The 15248-nt window shown below is 44.1% G+C and overlaps 1 protein-coding gene across 2 annotated transcripts in view; it reads right to left on the bottom strand.

The window, feature by feature from the left end:
* The window catches only part of MCF2L2 (MCF.2 cell line derived transforming sequence-like 2), a 159956-nt gene extending 145666 nt beyond the window's left edge, over window positions 1-14290 (bottom strand). Inside the window, exons 1-2 of one of the 2 annotated variants that reach the window (XM_032120170.1) lie at window positions 14152-14290; window positions 13725-14016 (exon numbers count right to left, since the gene is read on the bottom strand). In XM_032120170.1, coding sequence (XP_031976061.1) covers window positions 13725-13827 — 103 coding nt within the window. In that variant the 5' untranslated portion in view covers window positions 13828-14016; window positions 14152-14290. Of the gene's footprint in view, window positions 1-13724 lie in introns of both variants that reach the window. The other variant, XM_032120169.1, reaches the window with a different exon arrangement.
* Window positions 14291-15248: the final 958 nt, after the last annotated feature.

Raw genomic sequence — 15248 nt, 5'->3', positions numbered from 1 at the left:
ACAGGAATTTGTCCTGCTCAGTGCATAATACGATAGAGCTGTTCCTTCCTCATATCCACCCACAGCCTGAACCCCTGCACCATTCCCACCCCAGTTTACCCACCCCAGCTTTGTCACTAAGCCACCAGCTTTAACAGATTTAAGGTTCTAGAAAGACACAATCTATGGGGTGATTTCCCAAGTTACACCAAAGCCTGGTGTGAAGCAGAAAAATAAAGGTATGGATAATCTGCTAGCATGTGCACCGGTGTGCACCATGTGCGCTTCCTTCACCTCTCCCCGCCCACAGCTCTGCATCCAACACCAGGCACAGCAAGGCAAGACGTTGCCTCACCACACACAGCCACACCCTCAGTCCTCTCCCTCTCCTCTTCAGCCAGCAAAATTATTGGGTTTTGTCACCATACCCAACCTTGAATATGTAAATAGGATAAATTTACAGGAAACCAAGAGTTTCAATCCTTTGTCAAAACCAGGCAAGAGCTGCTAAAATTATACGGAAAAGGGCCAGCTGGGATAGAAAAAGCATGAGCATAAAAGCCTCATTTTCTTTCATACCAAGACTAAAATTATTCATGGATCTATATTAACAGGCAGTATACCCCCACAGTAAAAAAAGACATCTGCAAGTCAGCTTCAGGTGCAGAAACAGTATAGAGCTGCACCTGAGAGAACTTTTCCTACAAGAAGCAGCACAAGGATTTCTCTGCAACATTGCACTAATGCACAAACACCTTGTCAACTCCAAGTGTCCCACTAGCAGCACATGCAGCAGTCATGTGCTGGGATGTGCTGAGCGCTGTCTGCACGAGGTTAGACCTCCAGCCCACAGGAAATAAGGACAGTGCTTTGACTTCAACAGAACCATGGACTTAAATTGCCTAAAGCTGAGTGGTGGACTGTTCTGATGAGATAAAAAATTGCTTTTTAGTCTGTCAGGAAACCTCATTACAAATGCTTTCTGCTGACCAGCACAGATTAACTCAATAAAACGTATCTGAATCCAACATCCGTTTATGGACCTTAGTCCCAGTAGGCATAAGTTCACTTCATGGCATGTAGCACTAAATAATGCTTTGTACTTCTCCAGTGATTCTCAGCTCAGCACTCTGGCACCACAGAGAAATTGTTACTCCCATGAAATAGACTATTTCCTTTCTAATTGCCAATAAAAGGATACAGCTTAAAAAGAGTATTTTTGCTTAGATTTAGTTGAGCATGCATCTGAGAACTATTTGAAGAAATCTTGTGGGGGAAGAAATAATTTTACCTGAATTTTTGCCCCACAAGAGCCTAAAAATGGGGAGGAATGATCTAAAAGCATATATCCATACATCTCACACTGGCTTGAGAGCCCTTTGAATTGGCTTAACAATAGTTTCACCCTCTCTTTAACGACTTCTTTGCTGCTCCTTTTTAGCATAAATGCACATAATTCTACACAATATTTTCCTGTCTCCTGTTTAAATATACTTGCTTCAAGAATAGCAATCAATTGTAAAACAAACTCCAAAAAAAGCAATATTTTTAATTGTATCAGAAGCCTTATAAGAACCCACCAATGAACTTTAAAATCTCAGTACAAATAATGAAGCATAAGGAAAAAATTCTTCAGCTGGGAACTGAATCCCAAGGTATTCACACAGTTTGTCTAAGATCAATTGCAATTACTGCAGTGAAGTTGGAAAATGAAGAAATATCTACTAACATACTAAGCAATATCCCTTTCTTGGCTACAGCCTTAAGCATGGCACATAAAATGTTTCTCAATGTTATTTTATAGCATTTGTAGATATCCCCATCTTTTCAACACTGAATTTAAAATAGAGTTTTGCTCATTAAAATTTTGCATTATTATTTGTATCAGTCTAATTACTGCTATGCACACATTCAGGGTCAGCAGGTCTCACAGCGAAGGCTGCTGAACTGAGACTGCTAAGAATGAACTAATTGGGTAAAATAAAAACAAAACACTAACAAGGAGTTTTAAAATCAGGCTCAGTGACCGATCCCAAATGTCAGCACTTGCAGTGGACACGGCAGGTATTTTAGAGCATTTGGGCTCTATTGAGGAAATATTTTGTGTTTGGCAGCAGCATGGACTCAGGGTCTTGAGTACACCAGTCAGCCTGAGCTGCCAGAGCATTCTCACCTGAGGCTCCCACCAGCACACCCTCCACCCAGTGCTTCAGCTACTGCATTTAAGAGGGTCCCTACTCCCTTCCCCTTATGCTGTGGATGATGCCATTTTCAGCTGTTTTCTCTGCTATTCCTGACCTGCAGTTTAGACTTCTTAGATTAATCTAGACCTGATATATCATTTAAATATCTCCATCTTTGCTCAAGTATTGTAGGACAGGTCTCTGGGGGGTGAGAATGAAAGTACTAATGCCAGTCTTATTTTTCTGTAAAGTATATTCCTAGGTTTTGTATTTGCTTCTTCTGTAGTGTTTAATTAAGTTATCAAAATCACAACATATTCTCACATTTACCGAAAGAGAAGCTTTTGTAAGATTAGTCTTTCCTATATTTTCTACAGATTAAAATAAACAGATGTGTTTACTCCTAAATAGGAAAATGGATTTTATGTGAAACTGAAACTCTTGTTCCTAAAAAGATCACGAATAACACACGTGTAGTCAAGTGATGTCCTCCTATAGTATAACCCAGTTTGGATGAAGAGCTTAAATAGAGAACTTGCGTACCCCAGTTTTCAAAGGTTCAACCCCCATCTCACAAGCTATTTATCTCCAGACACCTCGGCTCTCTCCGAATTCGTGCTGCCGGTGCTTTGCACGCTGGTGCTGCTGCCGCAGGAGCCTGCGGGGCTTTGGCCGGGAGCGGAGCCCCGTTACGGCTGCCCCGGGGCCGGGAGCGGTTCCCCGCCCGCGCCCTCCAGCGGCTGCTCCGCGAACGGAGAGCAGCTCCAAAGCCGGCAGCGCCGCCACTTCCCTTCGGAAACGGGCTTGAAGGAGAGACGCTCCTCTGCCCGACTCTGTAACATCCTGCCTTTCAGCTGATCCGAGAAAGGTCTGACCCTACCCTTGCGGGTCTGGGACAGTGGAAATTGCTGTGCCCTCTGCTGCCCTTTCCCTCCCGGCAGAGGCTGCTCTGGGACAGCTGCTGAGACCAACACGCACACACCCCTTCTCCAGGCAGCAGCCCTGCTCCGCTATCCTGCTGGGAACAGAATTCAGGGGATAACTGCTTGTGTTTCATTTCTCCTTCCCATTGCTGGACTGGGAAAACCTTGCACGGTGGTGACAGCTCTGCAGGGGAGAATGGGGCAGGCAGTGTGTGGCCTGTACAGAGCTGCTGTTGCAGACATTGGGGTAGAATGGGCACAAAATATCACTGGCAAGCTCCTCTTTGCTCTGTCCAACCAGTTCTGCTCCTCACAGGGCACTTGCTGCCAGCTCTCTGCTCCCATTCAAGATAAAATGATGCACAAAGCTCTGCTGTATAGCCAGAGTGTAATTCAACATGATCCACAATGACAACTGCACATTGCTGAAACTGCATTCTCCCCAGTGGAAAACAAAATCAGGAAGATGGATTTTTATGAGCTATCAACAAAAATTGCTAAAAAGTTTACTTCAAACTGAACTGTGACTTCAAAGCCAGCTGTGAAGCCTCTCCTGGTTTCCTCAATTTGCAAGGGGAAGAGATACTAGACACTGATAGCAGTACAAATATCTGAGACAGATGAAATAATGAGAATAGCTTTGAATCTCTCCTTTAAAAAAATAGAAAGTCTGCTTTCACAAAATAAGCTGATCACCGTAACAAGAATTAATCAGGTTTTCCCAGCAACTTTCCTGCACCAACAACTGGCATGTAATTGCCAGGAGCTCTCTGATCAGTTATGCACCTGCTTACAGCTCAGGGTCATGCTAAGGCCATAGCTATTTCAGTTTGAAATAACCTTTTCTCTGGATATTGCAAGATCAATAGTATGGCTCCTATGTATGTCATCAGCTTTGGCTTTTATGCTGCAAACACCAATATTGATCCCTTCAAAAATTAAGCCTTGGTTTCAGAGACCTCTGAACCACAGTGTAATGGATAACAGTGAACTTCAGACTCAAAGGGGGGAAATATTTATAGTCATGCTTTGTTAGGTGAAGGATTATTGATTGATAACAAGAAGCAAACTCTCCTGATAGTAATTCTAGCCACAGCAACTCTGTGAGAATATGAAATCCATACCAGAAAAAAATGCATTTGAAGTGTTAAAGTTGTAACATATATGATTAACAGGCAGCATATTCAAACTTCTCACATCCAAATCATCTCATTTCTACTTATCATTGCTACTAGAGCTGCATGTGTTTGCTGCAGCTCTTTCCTCGACGCCCGTCTGTCAGCATGTGCACATCCTTGGAAAGTTATAATTAAACTGGAGATACTGCAGTAATAATAAATGGAGATGCCAGTAACTGTGGGCTAATTCCCTACCTATGTATAACTAAAATTCTTATAGGTCTTGGAATTTAAAGGCAAAACTCACTCTCCTAAAATACTGAAAGACATCCTCTCTGGTTTCAGATTTTGTTCATCTCTTCACATTGAACCTGAAGTGGCTCTCCAGTGTAAGATGTGAGTAACTCCTACAAAATCTCTGGAGCTCAAGGCATGTATGAGAAGAGTCAGATCCTATCAGCAGCTGTTGCCAGGCAGCCCACAATGCTGTACATCAGCATTGTTTGTCTTGTATTTATGTCTTGGAACTGCAGATAACTGCTCTTGTATTTGAGGCCAGCTGCAGACAATTCATTGCCCAAGGGAAACTGGAAATCACACAGCTCCCGGTCATGCAGAGGAAGCAAGAGCTAAATGGTTTGCAGCCCCTCATATCTCGTTGCCCTGGGCAACAGTCTGCACTGTGGAAGTGGCAGATCCAGCCTTCCTCATACAAATTCTGTAGCATATGGTGTTAATATATGGACTGATACTATGACAGCCCCACTGTAGTACTATTGGGGTGCTCACGCATTAGGTGATACGGGTGGGTGCATAAACAGTCTCTGGATAAGAGCTGCTGGTTTCCATCCAAGATCTTTGAGACACAGATGGAGGTAACTGGAAGCACAGAGATTACAAGTTGCACTCAGGGATGTGGGGAATCTGACTACAGATCCTCTCAGCCTGGCTTTCCTTGAGCTCTGACAAACTAACTCAAGATCCCCACATGAACCCAGGACAATAGTGACAATAGGTGCTAACTCTGTGCTGCCTCTTATACCTACTTGCAGCAGGGGCTACAGCTGGGTCAGCTACAGCTGAATGCACTCAGACAAAAATATCTGGTCCTGTGGAGTGCTGAGAACCAGCAGTTCCCCATTTATTCACACAGAAATAAAGAGCTCTTTGCACCTTTCTGGATCAGAGCCACCTTGTTGTAATATTGATGACAGATCATTTCCCATAACCTCTTTGCAATGTTTCAAAGGATTTGGGCTTCTGCAGAAATTTAACCTTTACTTCCATGCTTGAGTAATCCAGGTCAGGAATCAGTGACTTTTAAAATCAAAATAACATTGAACTAACGTTCCAAAAAGGACCTTTGTGTCTCTGTTTAAACTTCCATAGAGTCAGCTGTGCATTCACTGTAATCATCCTGCACTTACTGCAACTGAGTCCTCAGAGAACTTCATCTGTGTTGCATTCATGTACCTCTGGAATCAGGGAAGCTCTGCAGATACAAGAGAGGACTGGGCTGGCTGCCTTGAAGGGCCAAACAAGCCCCTGTGTGCTCAGAGTAGGAGAGCTACTACGAGATGGTAGTACCTTATACTGGAGTCAAACCATGGGCACAATCCACCTTTGAGAGACAGAGTAATGATACTGAAATGAGCAGCAGTCTCCATGAAGGCATGGACACTCAGTGCTTTAGCTGTGCTTGTTTAGCTCCTGACTGCCTGAAAAATTCAGGACTCAAATGTCATGACAGCAGTGATTTTGGAACAATACATTTTCAAGAACACTCCAAATACAACGCACAGCAGGTGCAAAGCCGGTTTTGAGCTGCTGTGTGTGTGCGTGTGCTGTTCTGGCAAACAAAACAGACAGTCATTTCATGACAGAATGGATTATTGATCCTGGTAGCCTCTCTTCCCTTTGGCCACTTTTTGGGGGATGCTGTACTGTACCGTCAGGTCCCTGCAATGGCTAGAAAAGATGGAGACAGAACACGCAGCTTTGTAAACTAAATCCTAGGGACCATGGAAATTTATGATTGTCTGTCTCAGTTCAGGGCTTTATTCCCTACTACACTGCAGGAAATATTATAATAGAAAACAGGATGAATGCAGAATTATATTCAGAATAATTCATTAATGCAGAATTATTTGCAGGTGTCTGCTGAAAAGATACCAACTTTCTGCAATGTTGCACTGCAAAAGATGAGGTAGGTGCATATAAATGTAATGTCTTTCACCCTTGAATGAATGCTTCAGACTTTTCCAGCCGGAATTCTCATGCTGGACATGGCTCTCTTCCAGTACATAAGCTCAATCATTCCTCAGAGGCAGTTATGCTTTTGGACTCACAGATGTTATCTAAGTTGTGCTTACATGACAGTGGAGCTTGAAGATACTGTGATCTCAACCCAGTTGTCTCCTACACATCTGTCCCCACCCCAAAGTGGAGCCTGCTGTCCTTTGTTCCACTAAACTCGAGAGCTTCTAACAGTGTTCCTGCTCCCTAAGCAGTACCTCCCTCCATGCCATGACTTACAGATCACTTAAGGTATTTACAGCTGATGTTTTTCCATCTATGCATGTAAGAGTTGGCTGTTTCTTCACCCTGTCTCCCTCCTGTTCCTTGGTTTCGATTCTGGCAGTGTCTGCTGCACTGGTTAGTGTGAGTCACAGATTAGCAATGATCCATGTGCCATGTTATCCCTTTCACATCATTCTCCAGCATTTTCTCATGTGAGCAGGATCAGGCAGCTTTGTAGAGAACTTAGATTTCTCCCAGTCATTGACCCAGTGACCACCTGGAGAAATCCAGATGTTACTGTGCTGAACTCTAAAGGGAGGTACAAGAAGCCTGGTCAGCAGGCTAAAGCACAGCATTAACACAAAACATGTATGGTTTCTCTTCTCCCAAACATTTGAGTACAAGCCCAGCTCTGAAGAACAGGAGAAAATATACAGACAGGACTACTATCATGTACCAGACACTGTGCTGTCAAAATTATTTTAGCAGTCACCTGGGTCCCATTCAGAAAAGTTCACCCTAGATTGAATGCTAAGTCCAGCCTTGGGACTAAAAGAGACCTCGAATGTGGTACAGAAGGGGGGAAAGAGTGCCAGCAATGGAATTTATTAGCTTATCTTCTACTCACTGAGATGACCTGGTGCTGCAAGTACCTTCCCAAATCCTGATCCTGCTTCCCCCAGAGAGATGCCCTCTATGGGGAATTCAGCCACCATATGGAAGGCAAGAAAAAGGAATTAAATAAAAGATGAGGCAAGAGGTGGAAAAAGGCCCTTTTATTTAATGAGCTGCCAGGCAACGTGATAGATGTCAGCTTAGTTTAATTTCCAGTGAGGCCATCTGAGCTCCCCTCTGCCACAGAGATAAGAACAGACAGAGGGGCTCCTCTCTGCCTCCTCTTGGTCCTATTTGCTTTCTAAGCTTGGGCCTTAGCAATGCAGAATGGTCAGTACTGCCTGTCCTGTTAGCAAGCAATGATATCTGCCAGCACCAGCATCTCTCATTGTGCCTGACTCGGAGACCTCACACAGAAGAAAACCTCCTGGACTTGCTTTGCCCAGGAGATTCCTCCCACTTCCTCCTTCCACATAACCCTGGGCTTGTCCTGGAGTGTTTAAGAGCAAACTGGGAAGTGCCACAGTCTGACTAGCTCAAGGATGTACAGGACCTGGTGCCTGGCAAGCACAGCTGTGGAAGGGACCATGGGCATCACCACTACTAACAGCTAAACTTGGATCCTGCCGCCTGACTTTCCTTTACTGATTTCCTCACGTATTAAACACTTCTCCATGCCAAGAAACACCTATAAGTAATTACTGTGGTAGATTAGAAAATAAAGGACAGAGGGAGACTGCTGTAGCATTAGATTTAACAGCAGCAATGAGGAGGCTTTTGAAAGAGAAAGTGACTTACGGATTGACAGACTGGATCACACCTCAGCTCTATCCAGCCTAGTTCCCTGTCTCCAACAGTTGCCATCACAACATGCGTAAGTAGAAAGTGTGAAAACCTTGCAGCAAGCAGATGGTGGATAGCTACTCCTATTCCCTTTTCTCTCCAACATCCTGGTCTCTTACTGGCATGAGAATGAAAGCTCAGAATGTAACAGCCAGTTTTGGGGAGGGTATCAATAAATGAGAAAACAGGGCTGTAAGCAGCCTTTCAGTTCCGTGGAGCTCTGTATGGCTCTCCTCAGTGCATGCTGCTCTGAGAGTATTAACAGTACCACACCTGGATATTGCAAGGTTTTTCTTTTTCTTAAATTCTGTCAAGGATGCTAGGATCACATCCCATATGAAAAAGTATTTCATCTAAAGTAAAAGATGTAAAGTAGAAGAGGAAAGTCTCTGAGCTGTTCTCTCCTGAAATTGAAGCAGCCTTAATGCATGCTATTGTTTCTGGGAAGCTCTTTAGTCACCTCTGTCTACCTGAACATGAGGCCAAACTATCACATAAATATTTTGTTTTGAGACAAAGTTCTGGATCCCAACTCATAGGAGTTTCTTATAATTGTTATTTCTGATAATGCCTCTGCAAACCAGGTTAGAATGTGGGCTTTAAACAAGTCTGTGGTACTTGCAATATTCTACATCTTGGAAAGTGCACTAGGCACATCTGCACATTTTTCATGTATTTCTGTGAGAGCTTCATTTCCACTTTTTATAGATACAAACTTTGCAGCATTAGCAAAATACTTTTAAACAGTTCCTTACTAAACAGTTTCCAGTGAAACAGCTGCACATAATAGGCCATATAGAATGGGGTAAAATTAATAACCACACTCTAGGAACAAAAAAGTAAACAAGAAGCTTTTTTTAAGCTGTGAAACTAAAAAGGATAAATTGCTATTATCTCTCCTTTCCCACATTCCACCCTCCCACATGGAATCTCTGAGGTCTAATAGAATGAGCTTATTTCCCTTGTCTTCACTATTTTCATCTTTCTCTTCATATACTATTTTTATATTTTGCATGAATTCAATATTTTTGACCTTTGCCACTTCACCAAGTTTGGTAAAAATTGGCCAACAGTTCAAAAGCTTTACTGGGGTACAGAGATAAAGATGCAGATAACATGAATAAACCTCAATTTTTTTATAGAATTAGGTTAATGGGGAAACTTCAACCTACCATTTCTCATCAGCATAAGATGGCAAGTAAATTTAGCAAACCCACTTCTGCAGTTTTCTATTGTCATATTTCACTGGGAATGTGTGAATGGCATGGCCCCTCCCATGCCTGTATATTATTTTTGGGTGAGGAGACCTGGTGTGCTGTGGTCAATGGAAGGAGCAGATTCCCCCTGCTGTGCACCATCCCTAAGTAGGACAGAGCCACAGAATCCATGGTTCAAAAAGAGTTCCTGAAATGCATGAATGCTCCAAAACAAAGGCAAGAATTTTATGTTGCAAACATGCAAACAAAGGAATTTTATTTGATTTAAGCCTTTTCATGGGAGTAGCAAAGGGCCTATTTGATATAGTACCTCAAAAGTTAATTTCTTAAAATATCCCTTTTTTGTGTCCTTGATGTCCACAGACACATATTAGAAATGTTGCAACTGTCTGTCCAACTGTGACATATTAGATTATTTGTGGCTTTGTAGCATAAAGCAGATTCTGTGACTTGTGATGCTTAGCCACTGGCCTCGGACAAGTGCCAGCTCGGGTTATTCCACTCTGTTGACCTAAATTCCTCTCACACAGTCAAGTAGATGCAGTATCATCCTTTACTTCCTGTCCCAAATTGTAACACAGCTTCTCTTCACACACACAGGTGTTTTACACCGCTCCCCAACTCTGGTGGTTAAGCCAAGAGTGGCAGGAATTGACATACCATGGTTAGCAGATAGGAATTTTAGAGTCTTGACATGTCAATCCTAGACTAAGGTCTGTCGCTGACTTTCTTTTTGATTTCAATCAAGTTGCTTAAATTCCTTTTTGTTTGTTTTTCTCATAAAATGAGAGACTGGAGAAGCAAGAGTGTTTAAAATCAGATGAAAGCTGATGTGAATCTATGGGTTTTTTTCTTGTATGCAACATTTGTGCAATGTAGTGCTTTCTGCAAATCACATCAGTGCCAGTTCTGCCATGGACACTGACAGTCAGCTCATCTGGGTCCAGTTAACATTTGAAGGGGAGGAGCTCTTACAACTTCATTGAGAATTAAGGGGAGCCTCTAAGAAAACCCCATCTCCCACAGACTGTGGAATTCTTTATTGGCACGAGAGGAGCCAAGCTGCTGGCCTTTTGAGACAGCTCACATTGGTTCTAGCAGCTCCATCCTGTAATACCTACATCCAAACCATTTTAAGAAAAAGCCTGTGGAAAACGGGGCACTGGAGGTGCTTGTGTGCGCAACTGTGCCCAGAATATTGCCCACACATAGCAAAGCTGGCATCAGATTTCTGGGGGCCAGCTGCCAAGTGTGGGTGGGTAGTGAGAGCACAAAAGAATATTCCTGTGGGCTCTGCAGGCTGGAAGAGTTGTACGTGTTCCCACAGGCAAACAATCCTGCTGTCAGCACCAGGCACATCATCCTGCAAAGCTCTTCCCTCCCCACCACAGAAGAGCTGCCACTTGCCCACCTACCCGAAGGACACACTTTTTCCAAAATTGATGAGTGTTTCCCCAACACCTCCCAACAAACAAGTTCAGTAAAAGTAGGGTAAATTTAAAAAAGACTTTCGATGCAGTTTCAGTAATATGCTGGGGTAGTGTTGGTGCTATATCTCAGATAGTAAGCAGAAACCCTGCTGACATTCACAGACGGCTCCTGTCCTAGGCACCTGTGGTGGCCCCATTACCTCACCCTCACTAGGACAATCAGGAATAATCCCAGGGAGGCTGAGGGAGCACATGGCTATTTAAGAGATCTAATTTGGTCCTCTGTTCTTTTATACTGTGTGAAGATGTGCTACCATGCAGGGTGGTACTAGAAAAGTGCCAAGTTAAGAGAGCTACTGTGGAGCAGGGAAATACCTTCAAAAGTTTGATTTTGACCTGGGTGAGGCAGGCACTGCATGTATGAAGTCTGTAGTAGGATAAGAAGCTTTTTTTACTAGCACATGAACTGTCTAACACAACATGAGTCAGCTATTAAGAGATGAAAGCTTTTGCCCAGGACAGATAAGTTGAGCCCCAGGCAATTAACTATGTGACACTCTTATTGACACATTAAAAATAAAATGGTGTGTCATTACTTGACACAGACCAAAATGGTCCCATAAAGGTTTTATTGAAAATATAAAGGTCTTTCTTTTTAACGTTCCCATAAAGTTCTAGTTTGACATTTTGCAAATTTTGTGAATAAATTTCTTCCCTCTTGTTCTTGGATGAGCTGGGAGCTGTGCTCCCAACCAAGAGCTAGCTACATTCTGGAGAGTCTGAATCCCACCAGTCCAAGTGGCAATATGAGGGTGATAGTTGTAAAAATAGTAAACACTATAAAGTACTTACATGGCCAGGGATCCCCTCGGTTTGCTAAAGCTGAGAGCCCTTTCACTTATTTGAGCTGTAAAGACTCCCACTGAACTAACAAGAGACCCCTGCGGCTTCCCAGGAATTATTCTTCCAATAAGCCACGGCTGATTCAGCTAAGGCACCCATGTTACAACCTGTGATTCATAAACATGGCACATCATCATCATGGGTTTGGAAGAAATGTTCTTCCTTCAGCCAATAACAAATGTTTTAATGTTACTTTCTTCCATTTTTGTACAACTGTTTTTGCCAGTTATATGATTCAATAAAAAATGAACTCTGGCTACAGAAAGGCAGGCAAACTCCACAAGTAGGGTCTGATTAGTAGGTCTCAAGTGGCTGGGGAAATGGTGGGATTATCCTTCCCTGATGGAAGCTGATCAACTAGGCTCTTGCCTCCGTGTGGAATGCAAAAAACGCCAGGATCTGTGACCTTCGCTCCTCTCCCATGGACTGACCTGCTGGTTGACATCCAGGAAACCAGTGGGACTCTCTAGCATCAGCCTCATGACCCAGAAACCTCTCTTATTTAGCAGGGAGCAGGGGAAAGGTTCATCAACATTTCTAGTGTCCAGAATGACTTTTATTAGACAACAGTATATTATACAGTAGTTAACATAATGCTATGTTACCTCTAACAAATCCCTCCTGATATCAAGGAGAGTCCTCAATATGGATGATGGGGACCTGCATTGAGTTTAACAAGAAAACCAGAAGATACACAAATCTCCTGAAACACTCTTCAAAAAAAAAAAAAAAAAAAAAAAAAAGAGAAATATGCCTCATATTGAATCCCAAATCTTCATTAAAAAAGTGAATTCATGTGACTTCATGTCAATCTGAATTTGCACAATTGCAAAGCAATTCATGTTGGCATTACTGGGTCAAAGAGGCTGCTGCTGCAAGCTCTCCTGGTAATCATACTTTCTCCCATACCAAGCTCCTGGTGAGGTTAACCTGGAAAAGGTTTTGGAGAGATGGGGCCTGGTCTTAAATATTTTATTGAGTTTAAATCTGCTTTTGTGCTATTTCTTTAGGCAAGATACTGATTACATTTGCTCTCCTAAGCTAAGTTCAGCTGCTATAGCTAATATCAAACCAAAGAATAATGTTGGTCTAAAATCTTACTTACATATTCTCTAAAAGCCAAATTTTGGTCACACTCTGTTTCATATACAGATTGAGTAAAGTCAGTGACAAAGGCATTTCAGGAACCTGTACAACATCTTTAGCATTCACAGCACACAATCCATTGCAAACACTGACAGCTATAAAATTTGCCCCTATGCATTCAACTAAAAATGTTCTCTTTATGTGATGCAACACAGCTGCAATCTACTTTAACTCAACTGTAGGTAACAAAAAAGGGTCACAAAAGCTTTTCTCAGCTGATATTTTAATCACCAGCATCTCCTACTGCCTTGCTAGTTTCAGGTTCCTCAGTTCCTGGTCATTCAGTGCCAGCAGGTGGGTATCCAGCCCAGATGCATAAGGATGTCAGTGCAAAGCTTAGGGCCTCACCTGTATTCGTTGGCATTTGAATGTTAGAAACAGTAAAATCAAGCCTGACAGAGAGAAAAGCTTTTTGAGATCCTGTCCTAGCACCTTCCAGAAATCCTGAAACAGCAAAGGCCACGAAGATTCCCTGAGAATGAGCTGCTATTCCAGTATCACAAGCAAATGCACAGCACATTAGCACTGCCGTTGCTCCAGCATCCTCCCACCACCCCCTTTTCTCCACCACCTCCCTGCAAGGACTGTGCTCGAGTATTTTACACAGCTCACTTCACAGGTAGGACACGCTGCTCTTACTGTTTCTGCTTTTCAGAGAAAACATGCTTGAAAAACAAACCATCAACAAAAGGCCGTCTAATTGCCCAAAGCCGGGGATTCGCAGTTTGCTGATGGCTCCTATTTCATGCACAGGTGTGATATTGTCACACAAAGGCAGCAGCACCTCCTGGGGGAACAGGGCCCCTGAATCCACACAAATGTAGTAAGAAAAATAAAGATGCCTTACCCACATGGGTGATAACCGTAGTCAGTCGCTGGGTGAGCTCCTGATGTGACATCTCTTCTTCTTTTAGCCAAAAAAGCATTTCACACAGGGAACTACACAGCATCCAAAAAAAGGTGCACCCAGAGTGGGAGGCTGCACACTCACTGCCTCACTTGCACACAAAGCAGGGACCACTCCCACGGCACGGCCCTTCCAGCTCTCACATCTTCTCTCGGCTGCTCACCTCTTCCAATTTGCTGCCATCTATGCATGGACGTTGAAAAGCTCCTTCCAGATGGAGATTTTACCCCCCCTGACAGAAGGAAGGGAGCAGGAGGGGGGAAATACAAAAGGGGGAGAAGCAGGAGAGTTGATTGCTTATGGCTTTTTTTCTCCCTTCTCCCGCGGATGAGGCAAAGGATAAAGAGACAAACCAGCTAGCAGATACCTTCCTCCAGGGAGACTTTTGGATGTGATGCTGCGAGTCAGGGAAAAATCCTGGAGGTAGGAATGGCATCGGGAGGAGTGGAGCTGGCAGGAGAGCTGGAACAGCCGCAGCTGCTCTGCGACGCTCCCTTCACCGGCGTGCCTGGGAATGGAGAACACGCTCACAGCCTCCGGTGCTCCCCCTCGGCCCCTGGGGCCCGAGTGCCTTGCAGGCTGTCGTTGAGTGGAACCCCGCAATGTCCCCAGAGACCCTCCTCCCACCCCCTCTTAGAAGTCGCTGCCTGAGGGGCCACCGCTTCTGTGGAGGGGGAGGGGGGCACTGGGCTTTTTAGGTGTGTTGTGGCCAGAGGCTTTGTTGTTCCACCTGCACAGACAGGATCCCTGTGATCCTGACTGAGCCCACAGGACCCTCTCCAGCTGCACAAGTACAAGCAGGGTGAATTAATCAGCCGTGGGTGTTGGGCAGGACTCACCACGGAGCTCAGCCGTGCCCGTGAGCAGGCAGGCACAGGTGGCCTTCAGTGGCCAGAGCAGGTCTGTGGGGAGCAGCTGCCCCTGGGTGCTTGTCACACAGCTGAGCCTTGCCCGGATGCGTGGCTGCCATGGGGCAACGGGCTGCGGAACAAGGGGAAGCTTCATCAACCCTTCCAGCTACAGATCCCAGCTGGGATCCAAGAGGAGGGAGAGTAAGGCAGGCAAGGAAGTGAGAAAGGGCAGAACAAGCCAGAGACTTGTATGTCTCCATTCCATCCCTCATTCCATCTCATCTTTGGAAGCCTACCTGAAGCTCCATGCAAGATAATTCTGGAAAGAAGGAAAACTTATTATACAGCTAAAATGGAAGAAATAAAATAGAGAAGGGTGCAGCTGTCTGCAAGATTTGCTCTATTCCCACAAAATTAATTCAGCTCTAACTCCAGATCCCTACCCATCCATAGAGTTTTGCTTAAGTCCACCTTTCCATGCATGCCGAAGAACCTGGCAACACATATGCCCAAAGCTGGAACTGTAAAATACCCCTGTGGGCTCATCGGATCTTAAAACACAGTTTGTGTGGCTGTCCTGGCATTGCAAAAAGGTTTATCTACCTCTGTGAAG

The sequence above is a fragment of the Corvus moneduloides genome, chromosome 10, assembly GCF_009650955.1.
Source record: "Corvus moneduloides isolate bCorMon1 chromosome 10, bCorMon1.pri, whole genome shotgun sequence".
Lineage (NCBI taxonomy): Eukaryota > Metazoa > Chordata > Aves > Passeriformes > Corvidae > Corvus > Corvus moneduloides.
This window is presented reverse-complemented; position numbering and strand designations above follow the sequence as displayed.